Source organism: Mizuhopecten yessoensis, unplaced genomic scaffold, assembly GCF_002113885.1.
Source record: "Mizuhopecten yessoensis strain PY_sf001 unplaced genomic scaffold, ASM211388v2 scaffold5519, whole genome shotgun sequence".
Classification (NCBI taxonomy): Eukaryota; Metazoa; Mollusca; class Bivalvia; order Pectinida; family Pectinidae; genus Mizuhopecten; species Mizuhopecten yessoensis.
The window spans coordinates 721,044-747,941 of NW_018406089.1; the positions used below are offsets into that span (position 1 = coordinate 721,044).

Genomic DNA, 26,898 nt, shown 5'->3' on the forward strand with positions numbered 1-26,898 from the left:
TATATGAGACAGATGATAGGATCTTACTGAGTACACTGTTCCGTCGGTACAGGTCAGCTCTCCCTCTCCGTCCCGCCGATCATTGACCCACTGACCAGCGTACTTGTCACCATTACTGTAAACCACACGTAATAGTATGTGTTAAGCACGACTTCATGACAACAGACAACGGTCAGTATCAAACATGGTTATTTTGATATGTAAGATATACCTTTAATTTAATAGAAAAAACTCCACGAAAAGATACTGTGCCTGGAGAAATAACTTAATATTGTGATGGACAATATGACAAGGGATAAATTAGGTGTTCAAACATCAGGATAATTAAGGGAAGTGTTTAAACATCAGGATAATTAAGGGAAGTGTCATTCAAACAAAGATATAAATACAGGATGGTGTTCTAACATAGGAAACCAGTCATTATAGGTCAGATATGACAGGATCAATGACCATGCAGTCTTTTTGGAATTTCTCTCTTGTTGGATAACACTTTGATGTTTTCATGTTCGGCATTGGAAAAGTCAGATTTCAACAGGCATTGGACTGGCCCTGTGAAGGTCCTGGTATAGTTGAAAATCCTTTTATAACTATCTGTCATCGTGAGGATCAGAGCTCAGTGTCAGTGCCAAGTTGTCAACTTGAAACAAGCCAATTTATATTGTTATACAGATATTGTAGAAAATATAGTAAATGTACCTGGTATATAAAATCAAAATTGTTTTTATCACATTTTGTAATTCAAAAATTGAATAAATATTTAAGCTGTAAAAAGTAGCATTCATGTATGTCAAGAGACCTGTGTAATGAAGTTGATGTTAATTGACCAACTAATAATGCTCAGATTAAAAAAAAAAAAAAATTCAGTGATTCTTACAACATTGGAAATAACATGTGCCAGACTTAAAATGTTACACATATAACACAGCGTGATGTAATCATAGTTTGTAGAATTATACACCTCATTCACAATAGATATATATCAGTTGTTTTATTTAATCCGATAGGTGACATAACGGTTACTTTCTTAGACAGAGAGGAAGTATTTACAGGTATAGAATTAGCCACTTGACAGATATAATTTGCCTAAGGAGGTAAAGCGTGCACTTTTCTGGTATAACAATATGGGTTTATAATAACACCTAAAGAAGGTATTAGGTTAATAGTGTATAACTAAGGATTAACAGCTTAATTCATTGTATTGATTTATCACATAATCGGCCTGTTATCCCGTGAATTCGCCCGTGTAATATTTTTACATTATGTAACTCGTGTATTATACCCTGGAGCGTTTTTCATTGGCTGTGCCAGTCAGAAATCGATTGTGACGTCATAATATGGACAATGGCGTGACATCATAAATTGTGAATGGCGCAACAAAATGGCCGGTTGTCTCCGTTTGATTAAGCCCTCTACATTTTAGCTTTAAACCTGTCAAAATGTACTTTTTTCTGAGTTATGTGATAAAAAGTATCTTAAATTTGTTTACTTTTCATATGAGCTTTTAGGAAACTCGTCTCGAAATTTGAATTTTTGCTCGCCAAGGCTTGCAAAAAAAAAAACTCCTTAGACTCATTTCACAAAATCTCATTTGAAATGAAAACTCATTTAAGATCCTATATATATACACTATACTTATTCTAAGACAACCTTGGATTTCTAAATTTATCAGGTACATGTGTCAGTGATTTACTGAATGTGTTTATAGGTTTATAAATCATTAGTGTTAAATAGTCAGAACAGTGCAATCATTTAATGTACTAAAAGTAAATAAATACAGACACTGAATTTGCTCTTTTTATATCTTTGGATACCATAAAATCACAAATACTGAATAGTAGTCTAAATTCTTACATTTTGTTAGTAATTAAATGTTATTAAAAAGTATTGTTGAATTTATATTAGATATCAGAATGTTATGACTTTCTTCGCATCTACTGACACAATAACATGTTTAAAAAGAAGCTGTACATTATAACAAGCATATTACTGTGGGTTCGAGTCAACTCAGCTGTAAATGAGTACGTGGTTGGGCAGTGCTAGAATTGTAGAATGCTAGCTGTAAGCGCCGAAATGGCAGCACCGGCTGTATGCTCCCCAGGGAGTTGAGAAAGATACTGGCTGGTTGCAAAGGCCCTATAACCACAGATAATAATTTGTTAACCGCTTTGAGACGACCTACAAACTAGGTTGTGATAAAGCGGTATATAAGATTCTGAAATTATTATTTTTTATTATTATTATTATATTAAAATGTGTCCTTCCTTAGAAGTAACTTCAAATTGCCTGTCCTATAGGTATTATTTCTTTATTATCTCCAAATTGCCTGTCCTATAGGTATTATTTCTTTATTATCTCCAAATTGCCTGTCCTATAGGTATTATTTCTTTATTATCTCCAAATTGCCTGTCCTATAGGTATTATTTCTTTATTATCTCCAAATTGCCTGTCCTATAGGTATTATTTCTTTATTATCTCCAAATTGCCTGTCCTATAGGTATTATTTCTTTATTATCTCCAAATTGCCTGTCCTATAGGTATTATTTCTTTATTATCTCCAAATTGCCTGTCCTATAGGTATTATTTCTTTATTATCTCCCTCGGAAATTAAAATTTAAACTAACCCAACAGATTCATCTATTTTTGTTCCTGTGACTTTTTATTCAGACATGATGACCACAACCATTACTAAGCTTATATGCAAATCAAAACTAATTTATCAATACTGTATAATTGATATTGTGTTCTATTGTAATTAACAAAAACAAATTATACATTATATATGCTCCACCTACAGTAAAACGTTTTTACACTGACAGAAAGTTTTGTCATGTTTGTTATTCAGTTTTCCAATTATAGTGATGTTATATACCACAGGTATTATATATATAGTACCAGTTAATTATCCAGTTCCCAAAACTGATTATACCTGCGGTGTTACAATGTTACATTCTGCCACAGTTTCTCTATTAAAGACTTGGTATGATATGGTGAGTATATGCAGTATAAAGAATTAAGTATCATCATGTTGTGAGAGATATAATGTCCCCTTACAACTTATTGTATTAAGTATTATGGTTCCATCTCATATTTGACAGTCGACAAGTACAAGTTGTATATACAAGCAAGCATACAATCGTTTCATACTTCTCCAGGTAATAAAACTGCATTATAAAATTATCTGAAATATTAAAGTGTATATATACGTTATGAATTGTTGATGATGTCATTATAATAGGCCATCAAAACAGACTGATATATGATATATACACACAGAACATATATACTGTTGCTAATCTACTATAGACTGGCATTGCTTTCGATCTTCAGTACATACATTATCTACTTTGTATATTCAGTGATCTATATATATATTTTTGTTGTAGTTATATGGTAAATCACAATAATTACAACTTCTAGTTTAATTGAACTGATGTCAAATATCACTGGGTCTAAAAACAAAGGAAATGCATTTTCAATTGATACATTACCGGGTCTATAGAAATAACTTCTGTAAAATCACAGGGTCAAAAAGCAAGAAAAATAACTCAAGACATATTGAGGGGGCTGAGGGTTTAAAAGTAACGGAAATGTCTTGTATAAAATCAAAGGGTCCAAAATCAAGGGTAATAACTATCTGTCACACCACACAGGCAATAAGAGTTCATTACTTTTGGAAAATATAAAAGTAAGAAGAATAACTCTCTGTTTATGCAAATTAAATTGAAATGTATGACACTAAAAAGGTAAGTTACACACTGTGATAAAATAAAGTAAAATCTGGATTATTCTTAAGCCTTACTTTAATAAATGTTCCGATTTCAAAAGTGCACATTACCATTATTAGTCATGCTTTCAATATCAATAAATAAAATCATAGTATTTTTTTTGTTTATATCTGATTTTAAATATTATACAGTTAAAGATGATTAGACAAGAGGTTGCAGTGTTAACCAAGTTGTGCTAGATTCTGTGTACTGTTACTGATGATGAGTAAGCTTTGTGTAGTACATCAGTGGTTGTATTGATGAATACGAAGTGTACATAGTGAATAATAAACAAACATATAAGATAAAGTGTACCATGTGAACATTAATTGGTATATTAGAGTGAAAAGAAAATCTGTCAATCCTATATTTACATCAGCACATGCTTTAAAAACTCAGTGCACACACCAAAATGTAAAGAATATTGCATGTTCTTCAAAAATCTGCAGCTGTCCACCTCAAAATATATTTGTAAAAAAATCCAAGCCATCTAAAAATGAAGCAGAAGTCAAAAGTCCAGTCCAGCAAAGCCCTGCTTAACACCATTCTTAAGTTCTACCAGTACCCACTATACAAATAACCATATACATAGGTAGCAAGGTTTTCTTACTAAAAAATCTGTTGCGTTTTCTCCCCTTTGCAGGAATATCATTGAATGTTTTGTACACATAATCTTGATTTTACCCATTAATTATAAGGCTCCCAGCACCACAGCCCAAAATTGTGATTATGCATTCAAAACATTTTTTTCCTGCATGACTATAGATTTGATAAATCATGTCTGAAAAGGAAACCATAGAAAGTCTGGACCGCTACCCGAGTCTTATTCCTGTCTGTACCCGACACTCAACAGCTTATGCATTGAAGCAATATAATACAGAACTTAGCAACAGAAATAACTGGGAATATCTCTTACAAAAATAAAACTTCAACACAGCGTAAATGTACATGTGATACACAGGATGGAGGGTGGGGGGATTTTGGGTTGAAATTTTCAAAACATTTTCAAGATGTTAAAAGGTGAATTTGTTTTAATTTTGTTAGAGTTATAACAGTTATGACATGTCAGTGTTTCCAATGTAGCTGATGCTCTGGCCAATTATATGTTATAATAGCAACATGCTAAATAATGAGGTTTGAGTCAATTTCTTACAATAGTATAAATACCTATTGCTTTTATGGGAATATATATGTCGCAAAATAGTTTTAGAAACTATTCTGCAATGAAAAATAAAGATGAACTTTGCAGTTCATTTCATGAATTAATCTTACAAATACAATTGTTTTGAACATACATTTTTATATCCAATAGAAAATGTCTATAAAACTTCAAAATTGAATTTATATTTATATTTTGTATTACATAGTGGGGAGATAATGACTCAACATCGATTTATATTGGTCAAAATTAATTAATTATAGAGAGCATAAATTACACGGTAAAACTCAATTCCAGAATCAAATAAGGTCACCCATTGGTGTCTTTGACAATGACCTTTGTTGAGTTCTGCTTTGTTGGGGGTTTGGTGGACAGTATAAAATACACATGTATAAGTACCATAGAGAGCTCCTGGACAACAAGGCGACCACACTGTATCATTGCTGTGTACACTGGTTATCTCCCTTTTTCTAACTTCTGAATTAAGCTTGTTTGATTATAATGAACAATCCAGGATCAATCTTGTGGTGTGTTATAATAAACAGATATGTAATTTTGATATAGGAGAGAATTTGTAGACAATATTTTCCCTAGCTATAGACTGTCTAAAGAGCAGCACAATTCAATTCTCCTATATTTTATTGGTGTTTAACTTGTGCTCGAGACTTTATCCTATACGTTCATAATGCCGATTAAAAGTAGAATAATCATCAATATTCCAGTCTATATCATTGATGAAATTCTAGTTTTAGTTTAATTAAATATTAAAGTCTGCTGCTTCAGTAGATAAAGCTGGGGAAAACACTGATCAATGAATGAAACATTAAAATTAAAGCAAATATATCTAAACAGAAGTAACTTAAAAAGTGGAAGACCAATGCATCAATATATGTTGATCCCGAGCCAATGTACAAACTGTATGATACGGAGAGTGGTCGCTTGTAAACAAACCCACACACAAACTACAGTAGTGTATACCTGACGCCGTCATTACGCACAGATCTACAAACAGGTAGGGTAAACAGTTAGGAAACCACACAGGCTCAGTGCTCATTAATATCCACACTGCTTGCTGAAAACTTGACTTCACATATAACAACACATCCGAATACATTTATTTTCAGAAGATCCTTTCAGAAATATTGATTCAATTTTTAGCATAGTATTGGAGTATTTACAGAAAATTTACTTTGAAGCCCTTTCTGATATACTTAAAAGTAAAAAAGAAACTGTTTAATGTTTACATCAGAAGAGAGATAATCAAGTTATCCTATATATGTTTGATAAAGACACTAGAAATTATCTGAAATATACAAATAACAGAGATTTTATAATCTTAATTATATAACCAATAGGGATAATCTTAATAATTATACAACCAATAGGGACAATCTTAATCAATAGGCTTAACTCACACCTTTGATATAAAACAAGAGGCCCAGAGGGCCTGTATCGCTCACCTGAATATTTAAGCAGTCGTAGCAAAATATTCTCATTAAATATTATATTGCACTACAAATATTTCACTCGCAAACTTTATCGGCTTCATCTGTTGAAACTACCAGCCGAATATTATTATAAGATTCTATGCTTTTTGGTTCTTCTTCAGAAGTTGTTTGGAATATTTTTCCCTGTGACCTTGCAAGTAGGTCAATGTCATTTTCATTCTCAAACTTTGTTGGGCTCCATCCCAGGAAGCCACCAGCCAAATATAAAGATTCTATACCTTTCAGTTCTTCAGAAGAAGTCGTTTGAAGTGTTTGATACATTTGACCCCTGTGACCTTGAAAGTAAGTCAAGGTCATTTTTGTTCTCAAACTTTGTCAGGCTACTACCAACAAAGCTTTCAGTCAAATATCATGGCTTTATGCCTGTTCGTTCTTCATAAGAAGTTGTTTAAAGAAAAAGTTGACGGACGACGGATGCCGCACCATGACATAAGCTCACTTTTCCCTTCGGGCAGGTGAGCTAAAAAGGGATTAACTTATTTAAGCAAGATTACAGTTACCAAAGATTATGAGTTAGCCAGTAATGGCTTACAGATTGCCAGTGAATGTCTTACTGGAGGTCAGAAGCCTTGTCAATCTTATACAGTTCTGTGACATACCAGATTGGGTTGGGGTTCGCAATGATACTGTTTAATCATAAATTTTCGTGGGACATTAAATTTCGTTTATTTCATGGATAACAAATATCCACGAAATCAAGTCCCCATGAATACATAAATTTGGTATGATATAGATAGGGGAAAATCAGAAATCAGCAAAATTTAATGTCCTTGAAACTGGTTAGTATATGAAAACCACGAAATTTTAACCCTACGAAAATAAATGATTCTACAGTAGGAAATACACTAACCTAATTACATGTTATCATATTACATGGGGACTACAACAACCATCTCTTTGTTTGTAAATAACAACTATGACGGGGAGAAAAATTGTTATCATATTACATAGCCCAAAAGGTGCAAGAAAACTTCTGTATACATTTCCACAAATGTATTTTAAATGGGAGTCAATGTGCACAGCTAGTGTAAGGATGGGAAAGTGCACAGAGGTGTCTAGGAGGTGTTGGAGGGGGAAGGGCTGGTGGAGGGTGGTAGCTGTCTGATCTAGCATACTAATCACCATCTCCTTGGTACATGTATTTCACTATTTTAAGCTGTATATTTCATACAGACATTTACCCCAACATGAAAGCCAGCTTAAAAAAACTTGAGAGAAAGTATAAAATCCTCGAAGTGTAATGGCTATAATGGATGATTTCTTCTGTTTTTATCAAATTTATAGCAAGAAGAAAACTTCACAAATGCATACTTGAAACACAGTCTTAGTATATGTCAAGTTTGTTGACCTTTAATTAAGTATATAGATTGATTTACCTAATATACTATGTAAACAATTACCGGTATATATGTAAAGACTAATTAGACACTCACTATTAAACTGTTAGTTGAAGAAACAAATTACAACACATATTCTAAAAGTATTTAGAAAAATACACCTACAAATAAACTCTGTCTAAAAACTGTTAATTACACTCTAAAATCTTGCAATGATTTGTTGAAAGGCGTGTTATATATCATGAATTCAAATCAAATAAAGTCCAGCTTTCTGTGACAGACTTACGAGTATAACATGAGACCTTCACCATGCCGTAGGTTAGACTGATAAGCCCCCTCGTAGACAGCACTGTCTGACGATCTCATCACACCATAGCCTGGAAACAATGGCAAACAATATCAACAATTAAAACATATTGTGTCCATTTAATAACAAAATGTTAACCAAAATACCTTACCATCAATCATGGACTAATCAACGAGCTTAGGCTTTATCAAAGAGCACAGATTTATCATTAAGCATAAGTTTATCAGAAAGCATGGGCTTATCAGCAAGCATGGGCTTATCAAAGAGCACAGATTTATCATTAAGCATGGGCTTATCAACAAACATTTGGCTTATTGTTGAAGTTGACATCACAAGTTCTCCAAAAAGTAGGGTAATAGAGAACACCCCATCAGCCAATTAAAAGTAATTAAGGTGTTGGCTTAATAACAAAAGATTAACAGTTTGAATATCTTTATAATAAAAGAGGTGTTGGAAACAACGGTTTGGACAGTTTGCTGATGATTCTCAGTTTGTCATATCAGTTACAGCCCATGCATACAAAGCTCACTAAGCATACTGGGCTTATCAACAAGTCCACTGGGCATACTGATCTTGTACATACATACACACTGGGCTTATTACAAAGCTCACTAAGCATACTGGTCTTATCAACAAGTCCACTGGGCATACTGATCTTATACATACATACACACTAGGCTTATTACAAAGCTCACTAAGCATACTGGTCTTATCAACAAGTCCACTGGGCATACTGATCTTATACATACATACACACTGGGCTTATTACAAAGCTCACTAAGCACACTGGTCTTATCAACAAGTCCACTGGGCAGACTGATCTTGTACATACATACACACTGGGCTTATTACAAAGCTCACTAAGCATACTGGTCTTATCAACAAGTCCACTGGGCATACTGATCTTGTACATACATACACACTGGGCTTATTACAAAGCTCACTAAGCACACTGGTCTTATAAACAAGTCCACTGGGCATACTGATTGCATCAGTAAGCATACTGGTTGCATACATGTATAAACAAGAATACTGATTTCATCAAAAACATACTGGGCATATAAACAAGCCTACAAGTGGTATCACCAAGCCTACATTGCATATCTGAGTAAAAACTGACATTTTCCCAAGATTTCAATTAGAGTGACCCACAGTATATTGGATTTCTATTAGATACTGTGTGCAAATTATTTTTTTATTACGGAAACAAAACGTTTTTCAACAAGCTTCCATCAGCTTAAAGCAACAAAAACATGTTAAAAGTCTGCTCCCCATGGCGTTATCCGACTTGATCAGAATTATCTTTTCATCTAAGACTTCAGTTTAAATTTCATGCATTAAAAGATCTCAATGACAATGAAATTAACATGAAATGTTAGAAGGAGGTACAAAATAATTGTTTATTTTAAAGATTTTACTTAAGTCATTCAGAAAATCTTGAAAGGTCAAAGGTTCGATTGACGGAAAGATAAAATTTATCAAACAATCAAAGAAAATTAATCTGTAATATCAGTAACCAGCTCCAGTATTGCTGAGGTACCTGGAGTTGTCAGATATTACACAGTGGGGTATTGTGAGATTAAATCCCTACACAGTCGGTGGCCTGTAAACGTGTGACAATTATACACAAATATTGAAATATACCACACTTAACTATTTCTTATATCACCTCCGAACTCAATAACCGTGAATAAACATTTACATGACTTTTCAAGCGTTTTCCCCATGACAGTTATATATGGTTTGAGAAGTTATCGACTTCACCTAAACATTACTTTCTTCACAGATTATGCTCAAAATAAACAAGTAGAAAAGTAATTGAGAGAGATATGGGTTGGTGTGCAATATGTATACAAGTGTAACACCTTAAACCAACCTGAACATTTCAGGTTAACTTAAGTTCCACTTACAAGTGGCAACCTTAATATAACAAAGCTCACTACTATAACTTGACATCCTAAAGTTAACCAAAGCTTTATACTAACTTCACATCCTAAAGTTAACCTAATCTCCATACTAACTTGACAATTCTAAAGTTAACCAAATCTCAAGCGTTTTGTACCATTACATAAATGTCAAGGGTTATAACATTGAAATGAGAGAACCATTTTTATTCATATTTTTCCAAGAATGGTAATGACTTAGCTTTTAATTTTTGTGTCTGGTTGTATGAATCAAATTGTGTTATCATTAAAACAAAACACCATTAAACATTATCTCCTGAAGTGATCTACGAGACGTTACCTACCATGTTTGCGATTGCGGTACCACTGTCCATCATATATAGATCCATCTGTATATATCATTTTACCAGTGCCATGGAGTTCTCCTTTATGGAATTGTCCTGTGTATTTACACCCAGTTGTAGAAAAGTAGCGAAAACCATGACCGTTAATTTCACCATCATTAAAAGTTCCTTCATAATAACTCCCATCTTGCATTTGCAGTTTTCCATGACCTGTAAAAAGTGAAAAACAAACATATAAGTGATATCACAAAAGTGACAGTAAATATTCAATACAAAAGAGTTACATTTTAAGTCCAGGGGCACCTTTTCGCCTAGGAAAATGAAACGTGAATGTCTTCCTGGTGCTAATGTCTAATGTCCACTAGTGCTAATAATCTCCTAATGGTAATGTCCCCCTTGGTGCTTATGTCCCTCTAGTACTATTGTCCCCTTTGGTGCTAATGTCCCTCTAGTACTACTGTGCCCCTTAGTGCAAATGTCCCTCTAGCATTATTGTCCCCCTTGGTGCTAATGTCCTTCTAGTACTATTGTGCCCCTTAGTGCTAATGTCCCTCTAGTACTATTGTCCCCCTTGGTGCTAATGTCCCGTGATGCTATTGCCTTTGTACTGTTAATGACCTCTGATTATATAAATATCCCTCCTCATGCTTAAGTTTTCTTTAGTTTTAATTATGTAAATGTTTCTGTACGTGCTTTATAATGTTTTCCTAGTTTTTATCTCCCCCTAGTGGCTACCTCCCCCTGGTGGTTATCTCCTCTAGTGATTGTCTCCCCCTAGTGGCTTCCTCCCCCTGGTGGTTATCTCCTCTATTGGTTTTCTCCTCCTAGTGGCTACCTCCCCCTGGTGGTTATTTCCTCTAGTGATTGTCTCCCCCGAGTTGTTTACTGGTTATCTCCCCCTAGTAGTAACCTCTGCCTAGTGGTTCTCTCCCCCTTGTGGTTATATTTATCTCCCCTAGTTATTATCTCCCCCTAGGGTATCTCCCCCTAGTGGTTTCCCCACCCTAGTGGTCATGTCCCCTAATAGTTATCTCCCCTTGTGCTATTTTTGTATTGGTTGCATCTCCTAAAGCTAATTTCTATTAAACTGTGCCATAAACGCTTATGGAATTGTGTTTATAAGGCATAACATAATGATCAAATGTAGCCCGTCAAAACATTTTCATTTCATCAAAAGTTTAAATAACAACTCCAAATGAGAATAGAGCTTATTCTTTTACATTCTTCAGAAGTGATAACTGTCACATTTGCTACTCAAGATGCTTATATTAATACTTACACGATGATAATATGCAATAAACAAAAAGCATACAAATTATATCATGTCCTTGTTAATATCATCATCAATGTTCAGGGAAAGGTTTTCTTATCAAGAAAAAGGATATGAAATTAATAGAAACTAGTTTAAGATTCCATAGCTTTAAGTTAAAACAATAAGAAATGAAGTGAAGCTGTAAATTATATTGCAAAACAGTGTGTGTGTGTTTGTGTGTGTGTGTGTTTGTGTGTGTGTGTGTGTGTACTCCTACAAATTTCTACAGTAGGCTATGAGACTAATGCTGTGGTAAATGTTTCTGATTACCAATTTACAGCAATGCAATAAATTAAATTTGACCGTTTTTTACAATTGATAATATTAATTCTTAATGCTTCACAGAAGATAATTCTAGTGTTAGGTAAGTATAACAGAATAGTCATCATAAGATATACACACCGACAATAGATATCAGAATAAAATACAAAGATCTTCACAGGACTCTGTCCTTGTTTTGGCTAGATTTCAATGTGGAGAACATTACACTAACCGAAAATGTGCTGAATACAACACATTCATTAAACTAGAACATGATGTCTGATCAAACAGTATACCCCATTACACGTGTTTAATGCTCTGATGTTTAATACAATAGCAGTAGAGTTAATGATGACATCTTTACCGGAGTACAATCACTGACGTCACCAGTGGGTACAGTAATACTCAATGACACCTCATTACCTCTGTCGAATCTCAATGACATTAAAACACTAGTCGAACCTTCACAGTTTAAAGAGTTTCTGTAAATTATCAATTATATAGTATTTTCTGATAAGCCTCATATTTCTTCAGATCTCCAAATGGTGACAATCTTTTGGCAAACTTAATTTTTTTCTGTTGTTTTCAAAAATTGTTAATTTACATATATAGGTTAATACATAGATTTAAGCATGTTATTGGATTGATTTGTAAAATGTCTCTGTAGAAAAATCTGGTTATGATAATAAGCAGGTAAGTTCTTGAAGAATGAGTATATCATACATTACTTACCCAATAGAAATAATTACACATGAAACAATCTTAATAAGATATTCAACCAATCTAATTATAATTTACTGTGGACATATATAGACACTATAACGGTATCTCCAGATAAACATATCTGTCTGATTTTTACGATAATTCTACCCGAGGGTTAAAACTCTGCCATTGGAAGGAAATCTGAGCTGTGTTGAGTATCACGATCTGCTTAAGATAGACAGCAATAGATAGTGTTACAGCCACTTTTATCTCTGTACAATAAGCTTTAAATGTTCACTAACATGGGGGTGTCAATTAGGAACAAATTGAATACTGGGTAATGAAATTTTGAAAAAATAGTGACACCCGACTTTTAGGTGTCACAAATGACTTTGGTGATAGACATTGATACTATCATCTGTTTGACAGATATTGTGTTATAAAATCCTTTACTCATGTTAACTCAGAATTCATGCTATCCTCTACACTTCACAGGAACGATTACAGTTACCTTGAACTTGTATTAATTATATATCAGTACTCTGTATCTACATACCTATATCATCAAAGGAAGTTTTAAATAGGGTCAATGTACTGTGTCTCAAGGATAACCTATATATTACTTAAATACCAGGTGATAATTACAGTATTTGTGCCTATCACCGTATTAAAATTATTACTACGATACTTATACCTATTACCCTGTGTTATTATATTTGTACCTATCACCTCTATATATAACCTCAACATTTGTACCTATCACCTATATTTATCATATTTGTACCTAATTACCTCTAAATAATTATGACACATGTATTACTGTATATATATATACCTATAAGCTATCACCCATTTATTATTATATCCATACCTTTCTCCCTTTTATAAATATTATGTTTCTCTCCACACAGACATCACAAGATCATTAATTTGATATTGGCTTCAACTAATAATGCAACAAAGGCCCTAGTGCTTCATATTCACATAGTTCTTTTAAGGCTCTGTCCGGAGTCTGACACCTTCTTACATTTGAATGGTACAGCTGATTTAAATACTGTTAAAATGTTCTAGACCTGATTTTAAAATTGAAAACAAAAGGTGATATTTTCCAATGAAAAATCTGTAGAACAAAAGTGACTTTGTTCACGGTTATACTATTGTAATTAACAGCCAGATTTCGCCAAATTCTCCAAGCTTGTAGGTGCACACACTGTTCCAGTGGTAGTTTAAGCCCTAGCCAGCACATGTACCGATTTTAAGTCCGACTTAAAGCTGAGAGACGCCCAGGACAACACTGTGTCAGTAGATTACAATAAATAAGGCATACAGTGAACACATTGAAAAAAACAGTTGACCTGTAATAATTTGCTTTAATGGTATTAAAAATTCTATTTTGAGATCACCACTTATAACTGTAACATATTATATAATTAACACATTGTCAGACACATTTAATTCTAATTTATAATGTAACCATTCCTCAGAAAGTTGGTGCTAACCCTGTTATTGGTATCTTACAGGTTAGAAATAATCTGTCCTTACCTTGGGAATATATTCGTCAAATTATATATATATCTACCAGGAGCTGATCAACAATCTGGACTTTATTAAGTTTAATGAACACACATGTTTGTATAGTATAGAACTGAGCAACATTTCTAGCCCTGTCTGTAAGCTTACATACAACAGTTTGTATACAGCAGTTTTAAATATTGTCCAGAAAGTGGTCAAATAACTTCTTTTTCCCAGCATGGTTGCTATAGCTGGTAGATTAACTTTAAAACCCATTTAAACAATCTCCAAATGTACTGTGGTACCTGTATTTTTAGCCTTTTCAGTTTATGCTTTAGTGGAATAATTCACCTTTTTAGTTGATTGCTACTAGATTCATTAAAAACGTGGTTGGACAAATTACCGTTCATTATAATGTATTAAACACACTGATATAATATCTCATTTGAGTTTACACTATAAAATAGTGGTACATTAGGTTTCCCAACCACAGTTCTTCAGATATATATGTAATCACAAGTACAAATGTATTCAACCAAGCATTAACATAGGGGACCTTCACACTGGTCTCACATCAGATATATTTCACACTTGTGTTTAAAAACATGTTCCATGCATGCATAACATCTATATGCCAATTTAATCAAATTCTGGAAAAGAACTAAATGAATGAGGCCATAATAGATACAAGTATCTTCGAAACAATATAAAATTAAGTACAAAATTAATGAAGTGGTACTTACCATGTTTTTTACCATTTCTCCATTGTCCTTCATATCTAAAGTATTTGTTTTCATATGTGTACACTCCTAGACCTGGAAATAGAAACAATAAACATTAGATAATAGTGGAAATCAATGCTTAACATAATTTGACTTGCAAATCCTTATATAACAATGTATGGATTCACTGAGGCCACCCGTCATTATTTATATAGATGTAGACTCCCAGAGGTCATCCTTCATTATTTATATATTTATATTTACATTTGCGCTGCAACACACCATATGAACATTATCAGCAAAAATGCATACCATTCGAGTATGAAAGCAAAAACTCTTGTGACATAACACGTGGTTTACTTATGACGTCATATATATACCTTGCTCAATGAGAGTCTTGTCGCATCGCTTTCGGATAACATGGAGAAATATCCCTGCGTCAAACGTTCAAATGACTACAGTTAATTATTGGCACCAATTTTATTTAAACAGGGCTGTTCTGTTAATGCCGTTTAAAGGACGACGCATATACAAAACACAGTAAATGAATTAATTATTCAAGAACAAAGAAATAAAACTCAACAACTGTTAAAATGTTCATGCTGGCATGGACCCGAATCGGTTACATCCGTATCAAAACGATTTGCATTCACACGGGCATAACAATTTAAAAAACGCCGTTCAATCCATATGTAGACTGGCTGATGCCACCCTTCATTATTTGTGTAGACTTGCTGATGCCACCCTTCATTATTTGTGTAGACTCGCTGATGCCACCCTTCATTATTTATATATATGTAGACTTATTGAGGCCAACCTTCATGGAAAGTTATTGTCCTATAATTCTCACACGATAGCAGACAAATTAATCATAAAACGCTGACTTGCGTTATTCAATTTTTCTGCAATTCTGTGAGAATTATAGGACAAGAACTTTCCAAAGAAGGCAGTTTAATGCTTAAGTAAGACCCATTGAGGCCACCTTCATTATTCATATATATGTAGACTCGCCGTGCTACCCGTCATTATTTATATATATGTAGACTCGCCGTGCTACCCGTCATTATTTATATATTGTAGACTCGCCGATGCCACCCTTCATTATTCATATATATGAAGTTTCTCTGAGACCACACTACATTATTTATATATATGTAGACTCGCCGTGCTACCCGTCATTATTTATATATATATGAAGACTCGCCGTGCTACCCGTCATTATTTATATAAATGTAGACTCGCAGATGCCACCTTTCATTATCTTTACATGTATACACACTCGATCATGCTCCCCTTTCTGATGTAAATAACATACAGACATTGATAAACTACACAGTAATTTTTGTATTGATTAAATTTAAGTTCGTGAGATTTATTGAGAACTTGTTTTTCATTACAATATGCTGCAGCACATATACCCCAATTCTAAATATTGATTAGCTTGCTAGGACCTGAAGCAGTCCAGCATTAACGACAGAGAAATTAACATTGATTCTGAAATCCGCATAAACTTACAAGAACTGGTGTAAAACAGCTTGTCAAATGGAAGTGTTATTGTGATGTAATCTAGCCTGGTAACTCCGGGTCAATGTGTTATAGATTGCTCCATACATTGTGCCTCAGTACACAACAAAGGACAAACAACAGTGAAATCCTTAGTGAAATCTCCACTGAATTCACGACAAAAGTGAATTAATCTCTACTGAATTCACGACAACTGTGAAAAGTATTCCTCAAATCTCCAGTCAATTATAATAGTAGCAGTGAATATCTTACTGAAACCTCAACTGAATTACATTCAAAGTAGCTAGAGTATAGATCAGATATCTTACTTAAATCTCGCTCAGTTTCTATATTTGCTCCAAATTCTTCACAAGTATAAAATCCAGCTAGACTATTTTCTAAATGCTTCATAAAGCCTGGCAATGAATGAGTCAGCTAACACATGATGTATAACCTAAGCATGGTTCCAAGCCGTAGTTCCACTCGGTTTACTATCATACTTCAAATGCATAACTGACAGACCTGAGATTTTATATAAATAAATACATTTGTTTTAAATATCTTTCATTAGTGTCCCTTAAAAACCTGGCTTTGACCTTCCAATTGATAACGATATAGTCCTTGAGGTGAGACAGTGAACATAAGATTTCGACCATGGCCTCAGAGTAGACCGTGAAAATGAGATTTCGATTGTGGCCTCAGAGAAGACAGTGAACATAAGATTTAGATTGTGGCCTCAGAGAAGACAGTGAACATAAGATTTCGACCATGGCCTCAGAGAAGACAGTGAACAGAAGATTTAGACCATGGCCTCAAGGAAAAAAAGACAGTGAAAATGAGAATTAGATTGTGGCCTCAGAGAAGACAGTGAACATAAGATTTAGATTGTGGCCTCAGAGAAGACAGTGAACATAAGATTTAGACCATGGCCTAAAGGAAAAAAAGACAGTGAAAATGAGATTTAGGCCATGGCCTCAGAGAAGACAGTGAACATAAGATTTAGATTGTGGCCTCAGAGAAGACAGTGAACATAAGATTTAGACCATGGCCTCTGAGAAGACAGAGAACATCAGATTTTGATCGTGGCTTAGAGAAGACAGTGAACATAAGATTTTGATTGTGGCTTGGAGAAGACAGTGAACATAAGATTTTGATCGTGACTTGGAGAAGACAGTGAACATGAGATTTAGATTGTGGCCTAAAAGAAGACAGTGAACATAATATTTTGATCGTGGCTTGGAGAAGACAGTGAACATGAGATTTAGATCATGACCTCGGAGAAGACAGTGAACATAAGATTTAGATTGTGGCCTAAAAGAAGACAGTGAACATAATATTTTGATCGTGGCTTGGAGAAGACAGTGAACATGAGATTTAGATCATGACCTCGGAGAAGACAGTAAACATAAGATTTAGACCATGGCCTCAGAGAAGACAGTGAACATAGATTTAGATCATGACCTCAGAGAACAGAGAGTCATGCTCAGTCAACAGTACACTGATTTGCACAATATTTTGGCTATGATTGAACATTAATTTCTGTTACCCATGCTACAAAAATATTTTACCAGTGATTTCCCCAGTAACCTTTAAATGTCACTGTAGTTAGGGCGGTTTGTTAGAGTAGCAGGGCATTTGCATTTCACCATGAGAACCTATAGGATTTGATTTCCCCGATTGGATGTGAAAAGGTATGGGGTCCTATACCAAACAACATGGCATGGATTAATATAAGTTGCTAATTCATAATTTTTGTAAAAACATAAAGTTTAAATCACAAGACTGAAACCACAGACAAGTTCTTTATGTAGTATTTGAATTTCTGGACAGTACGTGTCATTTCTACGACAAACAGCACTCCACAGATTGGAAACGGAGGCAGCTGTATGTCTGAAGATCACTTAATCTCCCAGTAGACCGACTTCACCTAACCTAACATCCTGTTTTACATGTAAATCTATAGTTGAGTGTCATCGCTGAGTCTGATAAGGAAATCGTAGCTTATTGGTTTGTATAGTCTATATAACCTCTCCAGAAAAGGATTACAAGCATTTTATACAGTGATATCATCACAGGTGCGTGCGTGCCATTATAGATCTCAACCCAACAGCCTGTGTATTGTAGATACATGAAATACATAAACAAACTATGGGGTGGGGATCTGTGCCATGCCCCTGTGAATATCATTAATTTATGTTCAATATTTGTGAAATTACAAAAAGTGCCAGATTTATAAATATGGTGAAGATTACAGTAATGAAAATCATTAATCACAGGAACAATATACATACTGATATGTCAGAAATTTGTCAGGTGGGAAATCCTAAAGAATGTATTTATATATTTTTTCTATTGAACCCTGCCTTTATAGGCCTAAAATGTAAAACAAAGCATTAAAATATGAGAATTTTGATGTCACAAAAACAATAACACCTCATTAATTACTGTAACATATTGGCATTAACCCAAATACAAAGTTTTACACTGGCACGTAAATGTCTACTGGTCAATTACAGATCAGGATATATCAAATACCGGTAATCATCAACATAAAATGTATACTCTTTAGCACTATTGCTATGGTCAGGGAAGTTTAATTTTTAGTACATTCACACCTAAAATAATGCCATATCATACACTTCACAAATTCATTGCCACTCTGTTAAGTACAGAAGTTTTGACTGATGTGTAGTTTAACATAGTTGCGCAAATTTCAAACTTGCAACTGGTATGTTCTAAAAACTTACCCTCCCCCAGTGTGACAGTACTTCTGTCAGCCCTTGAGGGTGAAACTATTTCTGTCAGCCCCTGAGTGTGAAAGTACTTCTGTCAGCCCCTTAGTGTGATAATTTACTTCTATCAACCCCTTAGGGTGAAACTATTTCTGTCAGCCCCTGAGTGTGAAAGTACTTTTGTCAGCTCCTTAGGGTGATAATTTACTTCTATCAACCCCTTAGGGTGAAACTATTTCTGTCAGTCCCTTAGGGTGAAAGTACTTCTGTCAGTCCCTTAGGGTGAAAGTACTTCTGTCAGCCCCTTAGGGTGAAAGTACTTCTGTCAGCCCCTTAGGGTGAAAGTACTTCTGTCAGTCCCTTAGGGTGAAAGAACTTCTGTCAGCTCCTTAGGGTGAAACTATTTCTGTCAGCCCCTTAGAGTGAAAGTACTTCTGTCAGCCCCTGAGGTGTGATACTTTTGTCAGTCCCCGAGAGTGATAGTATTTTTGTTAGCACTTGTGAGTGAGTGTGAAAGTACTTTGTCAGCCCCGGAGGGTGATAGCACTTCAGTCAGCCCCGGAGGGTGATAGCACTTCAGTCAGCCCCGAAGGGTGATAGCATTTCAGTCAGCCCGGGAGGGTGATAGCACTTCAGTCAGCCCGGGAGGGTGATAGCACTTCAGTCAGCCCGCGAGGGTGATAATACTCTTGTCAGCAGCAAAGGCAGGAACTATTTCTTGGGCAAAGTTCATACTAATAGTCATAAGACCAGGAGATAGACATTACATTTGAAAACAATTCTGAAAAATACAACATGAGGGTGTGATAGAAAAAAACACTGTCCACCACAGGATGGACAGTTTGGACTTTTTTCGGTGAGACATGATAGACATTATATTTTATGAGCCTCATATATAGAACATCCTTGCAGAAGTATAATAAAAATGTATAGCATATGTTTATCTTACAAATGGATGTAATGTTCCGTTCCACAAAAAAATCAACAATGCCTACCTGACCCTCCCTTGGGCATAGAGTTGTAAGTACAAGCGTTCCTTTCTGACAAAGGTTTCCTGTCTTTTTTAACTGCTTTAGGTAGGAATGGTAGTTTATATTCCAGATCATCATTCTTCTCAAACTTAATAGCTTTATGCTTATTTTCAGGTGAATTTCCGCTGCGTCCATGTTTGTTGACAGGTGACAATCTAATGCGTCCATTTTTGTTTTCGGGTGACAATCCGCCATGCCCATGTTTGTGGTTCAGTGACTTGCTGACAGGGAAATGTGGCATCAGAGGCATCTTGGCCAATGTTGGGTGGCGTAGTGGCATCAGCCAATCAGCTGATACTTATCCTCTCAGAATGAAGAATTCAACCTTCTCGACATTTAATTTAGTGTCCATTCCAACAACAGCAGTCTGATAAAGGTTTGTCCAACTTAAAATGTGCCACACTCAACAGAATCAGACACAGTGTGTTCCCAAAACTCTAAGTCAAGAACAAAATGCTTTCGTTAACTCAACACACTTCTTAAATATTCCTTTTCTTTCCTGGGAGAACAAAAAATTCTGCTCCCAACAGAATTATAGAACTTACCGCTGACTTACATGTTCATAGTGCCTCTAATGTTTGGTGTTAGTATAGAAATCTTAACTTAAGCTCCACTAAACAACAATAGAGGTATAATTTTAATATAGATTAAAGCTCCAATGTTGTACCGACGAAAGGTAGAGTTGAAATGGTTGGTCGTTTAATGACATATTAACATAATCCACTCGACTAGCTACCAGTAGTTATGTCCAGAGTTACACCTCAAATATCGAGGTCCCGTTCAGTGATATCCGCTCACTGCCATAAAACAAGCACTTGTCGACTACTTACACATACATTTGAAGCGTTTAGAACAACACACACCAATCAATGGGCACCGATCCCAACTTGTTACCAGTAGCCAGGAGTATTGAACCAGAGTTCTCACACTATCACACATATCTGTACAGACGACACATCAATAACTATACATCTATATACCTACCAGTATTTACATGTGAAAGCCCAGGTAACAAATCACAGTATACACTTCTCAATCAATTATGCAATTAGGGTTTTTTGACATTTGATATTCTGTATTCTATTTCTGTCCCTGGTATGATCACTTAATCATTGTAATAAAATACTGGAGATTGATTTAAATGAGGGGGTGATCAACTTGTACTATAATATGTATTTATCTGGGGTTTTATGAACAAAATCCATAAGCTGTGACCAGGATCTGAAGTTTTTTTTTACATGGTATAATTCAGTTAATATTTGCTTGAAAAAGATAATCAAAGTTTAAGCTTCATGTGAGAAATGGCCTTATATATCATTTTGTTACAAAAATGGATAGTAATTAAATCTGTTTATCCTTTATTACATGTACTGTAAAACTCTGGTTCATTACATACCTGGAATAATTAGAGATTTATACTATGCGGGCCAATGTGTAGCCTCTGGTCTCCCCTGTAGGCGAAGTGCTGCTGATTAGCCACCCTTTGATTTGTATAACTATATATATCCTAAGTAGATTTTTATTTTTTTCTGTTTAACATGTTGTCAAGATCAATTCCTCACACTGTTTACCAAGTATGTAACACGGGTACACAGATATAGCGACCAATATCACTTGATGTCCGTCTAGAGAATTTTATCCCAATCTAAAAAGTCACACTGTTGTACAGGCAAGAACATGATATACGCATTAATTGCTTATGTTTATACCCCCTACCTGTACTTAATGGAGAAATAGTTTGCTACAATGGGAAATATAAAACAGCTGAATGAAGATACAGATCATTACCTGGAATATGAACTTTTACAAACCCCATCTGAGCTAAGTGTAAACATTTGTACTCGTGCACTTTTGTTTCCAAGAAATACATCTACGGGCACGCTAGCTGAGCTGACTGCACCTCAGTTTATCACAGACACAGAGTATTAGGTCATGTCTAGGACATCACAACTTTTACAATTATCATATGGGTAAGGTTCATTTTGTTTAAAGGCAGTAACATTGATCCTCTCTATGATACAAAAATCTGAAGTCACCAATTAAATGAGATAATCTCTCCTGTAAAACCACTATGTCAATTGTTATATTGTTATATTAATTTTTTGTCTGTTTTAGCTAGACCACATAAAATATCTCACTGACACTAGAGGCCACCTCTATAGTCTGACAATTACCTCATCCACCCCTGAAATTTCATGAGGAACTATTCCAACCCTTGAATTGGAAGAGTTCAAATGTGTCTTCAGGGGTGAATAAGTTAAAAGACATATCTCTAGTAAGACCATTAACAGGGCATTTAATTGTCATAAGAGGCCACCTCTGTAGTCTATCAAGTAAAAGGCATATCTCTAGTAAGACCATTAACAGGGCATTTAATTGTCATAGGAGGCCACCTCTGTAGTCTGTCAAGTAAAAGGCCTATCTCTAGTAAGACCATTAACAGGGCATTTAATTGTCATAGGAGGCCACCTCTGTAGTCTGTCAAGTAAAAGGCCTATCTCTAGTAAGACCATTAACAGGGAATTTAATTGTCATAAGAGGCCACCTCTGTAGTCTGTCAAGTAAAAGGCCTATCTCTAGTAAGACCATTAACAGGGAATTTAATTGTCATAAGAGGCCACCTCTGTAGTCTTTCAAGTAAAAGGCATATCTCTAGTAAGACCATTAACAGAGCATTTAATTGTCATAAGAGGCCACCTCTGTAGTCTGTCAAGTAAAAGGCCTATCTCTATAACCAACTGGCATTTAACTGTCATAAGAGGCCACCTCTGTTGTCTGACAATTCAAAGGCATATCTCTAGTAAGAGCATCAACAGGGTATTTAATTGTCACAAGAGGCCACCTCCCTAGCTAGCCTGTCAGATTACCTCTGACAAGTCAGACCATCAACAAAACTGAAAAAAATAATTAACAATTGGAAAATTTTAACAGGAATATAAAGTTTTGGTTTGACATTGTTAAAGGTCTTTATTTGACATCAGCAATCATATTGGTAGCATTTCTGTACAGAGTCTTGATGGAAATACATGATTCTGTCTGTCAGCTGTGAGTCATGTGATCATTAGTCCACTGATCTAGCCACGCCATGATATATAATAACTAGGCAGCAGCACTCAAAAACACAATCACAGAATACACTTGACAATTCACAAGTAGTGTTAAAGTGAGCAGAATTTAAAAATGATTCAATTTGTAAGTAGACTGTAGGAATAAAAAGATCAACATGTTACTCAACTCATCGTATCAATTACAAAATGATTGCGATACCTTGATCGTGACAGATTAGTCAAAGGTTGACACAGTTTGAGGGATCGGCAAACACATTTATCTACCTAGTGTATAGTGGCATCAATTCACCCCTAAGTCCTGCCATCATTGGTTTACAGTTTAAGTAAATAAAATTCAAATTACAATTGGCATTGTAATAAACTTTCCAAAAACCAATTAAAATAGAAAATAGTAGCACGCAGTATACAGCAGAAATTATGATAGTTGAAAACACATACTTTTTCTAAATAAAGTTGTTCAGTCTGGATCCATTTAAAGTGAATCATTTAGAATATATACAGAAATACAGATTTCAATAAGCCTTTGAAGTACTTCCATGCTGCACAATTAAGACTTGAGGCTGGAGATCCCAAAGCTGGAGTCTAAAAGCTTTATAAGGGTAGACATATAAATATCTTACAGGGTGGATATTTTAATGTTTATTGGTAAACAAAACGTTATCTTTACAAGGGTTTGAAATGTCAATGCTTTGGAGGAGTGGAATATTTCAACACTATAAAAGGGTTGATATGTTTCAATGCCTTTGATTAACATACATCAAAGCTTCACTGTTCGCTGGTAACTTATATCAAAGTAGGTAATTAAAGGTAACAGGATGTCTCCTTAATAGGTGAGAATATTTGAAAAGTCCATATATTTTAATAAATAAATTATTCAAAGTTCAGACAAGTAAATTGTTCAGAAAATGTTAATTATTATCAAAACTGATTATATAAACTTGTACCCTGGGTATGTCGTACATTGTACAATATTAGAGGTTTTGTAGTACTACCCTGGGTACAATATTAGAGGTTTTGTACGTACTACCCTGGGTACAATATTAGAGGTTTTGTACATACTACCCTGGGTACAATATTAGAGGTTTTCTACATACTACCCTGGGTACAATATTAGAGGTTTTGTCCGTACTACCCTGGGTACAATATTAGAGGTTTTGTCCGTACTACCCTGGGTACAATATTAGAGGTTTTGTACGTACTTCCCTGGGTTCGTCGTACATTGTACAATATTAGAGGTTTTGTAGTACTCCCCTGGGTATGTACATTGTACGATATTAGAGGTTTTGTAGTACTACCCTGGGTACGATATTAGAGGTTTTGTAGTACTACCCTAGGTACGATATTAGAGGTTTTGTAGTACTACCCTAGGTACGATATTAGAGGTTTTGTAGTACTACCCTGAGTACGATATTAGAGGTTTTGTACATACTACCCTGGGTACGTAGTACATTGTACAATATTAGAGGTTTTGTAGTACTACCCTGGGTACAATATTAGAGGTTTTCTACATACTACCCTGGGTACAATATTAGAGGTTTTGTACGTACTCCCCTGGGTACAATATTAGAGGTTTTGTACGTACTCCCCTGGGTACAATATTAGAGGTTTTGTACATACTACCCTGTGTACGATATAAGAGGTTTTGTACATACTATCCTGGGTACGATATTAGAGGTTTTGTACATACTACACTGGGTACGATATTAGAGGTTTTGTACGTACTACCCTGGGTACGTCGTACATTGTACAATATTAGAGGTTTTGTAGTACTACCCTGGGTATGTACATTGTACGATATTAGAGGTTTTGTACATACTACCCTGGGTACAATATTAGAGGTTTTGTACGTACTACCCTGGGTACAATATTAGAGGTTTTGTACATACTACCCTGGGTACGTACATTGTACGATATTAGAGGTTTTGTACGTACTACCCTGGGTACGATATTAGAGGTTTTGTACATACTACACTGGGTACGATATTAGAGGTTTTGTACGTACTACCCTGGGTACGTCGTACATTGTACAATATTAGAGGTTTTGTAGTACTACCCTGGGTACGATATTAGAGGATTTGTAGTACTACCCTGGGTACGATATTAAAGGTTTTGTACATACTGCCCTGGGTACGTAGTACATTGTACGATATTAGAGGATTTGTAGTACTACCCTGGGTACGATATTAGAGGGTTTGTAGTACTACCCTGGGTACGATATTAAAGGTTTTGTACATCCTACCCTGGGTACGTAGTACATTGTACGATATTAGAGGATTTGTAGTACTACCCTGGGTACGATATTAGAGGATTTGTAGTACTACCCTGGGTACGATATTAAAGGTTTTGTACATCCTACCCTGGGTACGTAGTACATTGTACGATATTAGAGGTTTTGTAGTACTACCCCGGGTACGATATTAGAGGTTTTGTAGTACTACCCTGGGTACGTAGTACATTGTACGATATTAGAGGATTTGTAGTACTACCCTGGGTACGATATTAGAGGGTTTGTAGTACTACCCTGGGTACGATATTAAAGGTTTTGTACATACTTCCCTGGGTACGTAGTACATTGTACGATATTAGAGGATTTGTAGTACTACCCTGGGTACGATATTAAAGGTTTTGTACATCCTACCCTGGGTACGTAGTACATTGTACGATATTAGAGGGTTTGTAGTACTACCCTGGGTACGATATTAGAGGGTTTGTAGTACTACCCTGGGTACGATATTAGAGGATTTGTAGTACTACCCTGGGTACGATATTAAAGGTTTTGTACATCCTACCCTGGGTACGTAGTACATTGTACGATATTAGAGGTTTTGTACACACTACCCTGGGTACGTAGTACATTGTACGATATTAGAGGGTTTGTAGTACTACCCTGGGTACGATATTAGAGGTTTTGTACATACTACCCTGGGTACGTACATTGTACGATATTAGAGGTTTTGTAGTGCTACCCTGGGTACGATATTAAAGGTTTTGTACATACTACCCTGGGTAAGTACATTGTACGATATTAAAGAGGTTTTATAATAGATCTGTGTTCCCCGGTGTCACATTGACCTCTCTAACGTAACAAATAATCGTTATTGGCCTCAACACGTATCCTTTCACACTGATTAAGGTTCACTATAGTCCAGATATTGACCCCGATAACTGATTGCACTATAGCAATTTCTGAAGTTAATATTTGTTTTCCATTAAAAGGAAAAAATGAAATGGCAGCAATTAGTTGTACTATTAGAATATTTAGTGACGTGGTTGGTAAATACGTACCCCACAGAAGGAACATGTCTACAGTATTCAAATGTTTTATTTACTAAACATGAAACTGTTTATCTCCTCTAACTACACAAAAACATCAAATCATCATCCTCATCATCGTCCTCGTCATCTTCATCGTCGTCATCTTCATCATCGTCGTCGTCATCTTCATCATCATCATCATCATCATCATCATCATCATCATCATCATCATCATCATCATCATCATCATCATCCTCCTCCTCCACATTGTTGACTACACACCTGGAAGTGTCGCATTTCGCACATGTTTTGCTAGTAAAGCGTCTACACGACGAAGACTACAAGTTCATAATAAAGTGTTTATGTGTTGGTGCAGTTCTATGCATGTGAAAGACCGATGATATACCTGGTATATGGGATTTATAGAAGTATTTTCAGTAATATACCTTTTATTTTGGGTATACAATTTTCGAGAAT

The 26,898-nt window shown here is 35.2% G+C and overlaps 1 protein-coding gene across 6 annotated transcripts in view; it reads right to left on the reverse strand.

Annotated features, from left to right (window-relative positions):
* The window catches only part of LOC110450812 (MORN repeat-containing protein 1-like), a 51,790-nt gene that overhangs the window by 19,320 nt on the left and 5,572 nt on the right, over positions 1 to 26,898 (reverse strand). For 2 of the 6 annotated variants that reach the window (XM_021498528.1, XM_021498527.1), the window contains exons 1-6: positions 20,063 to 21,059; positions 14,854 to 14,925; positions 10,324 to 10,533; positions 8,055 to 8,145; positions 5,902 to 5,925; positions 28 to 115 (exon numbers count right to left, since the gene is read on the reverse strand). In XM_021498528.1, coding sequence (XP_021354203.1) covers positions 28 to 115; positions 5,902 to 5,925; positions 8,055 to 8,145; positions 10,324 to 10,533; positions 14,854 to 14,925; positions 20,063 to 20,378 — 801 coding nt within the window. In that variant the 5' untranslated portion in view covers positions 20,379 to 21,059. Of the gene's footprint in view, positions 1 to 27; positions 116 to 5,901; positions 5,926 to 8,054; positions 8,146 to 10,323; positions 10,534 to 14,853; positions 14,926 to 20,062; positions 21,061 to 26,898 lie in introns of those variants that run through there. The other 4 variants (XM_021498525.1, XM_021498529.1, XM_021498530.1 and 1 more) reach the window with 4 other exon arrangements.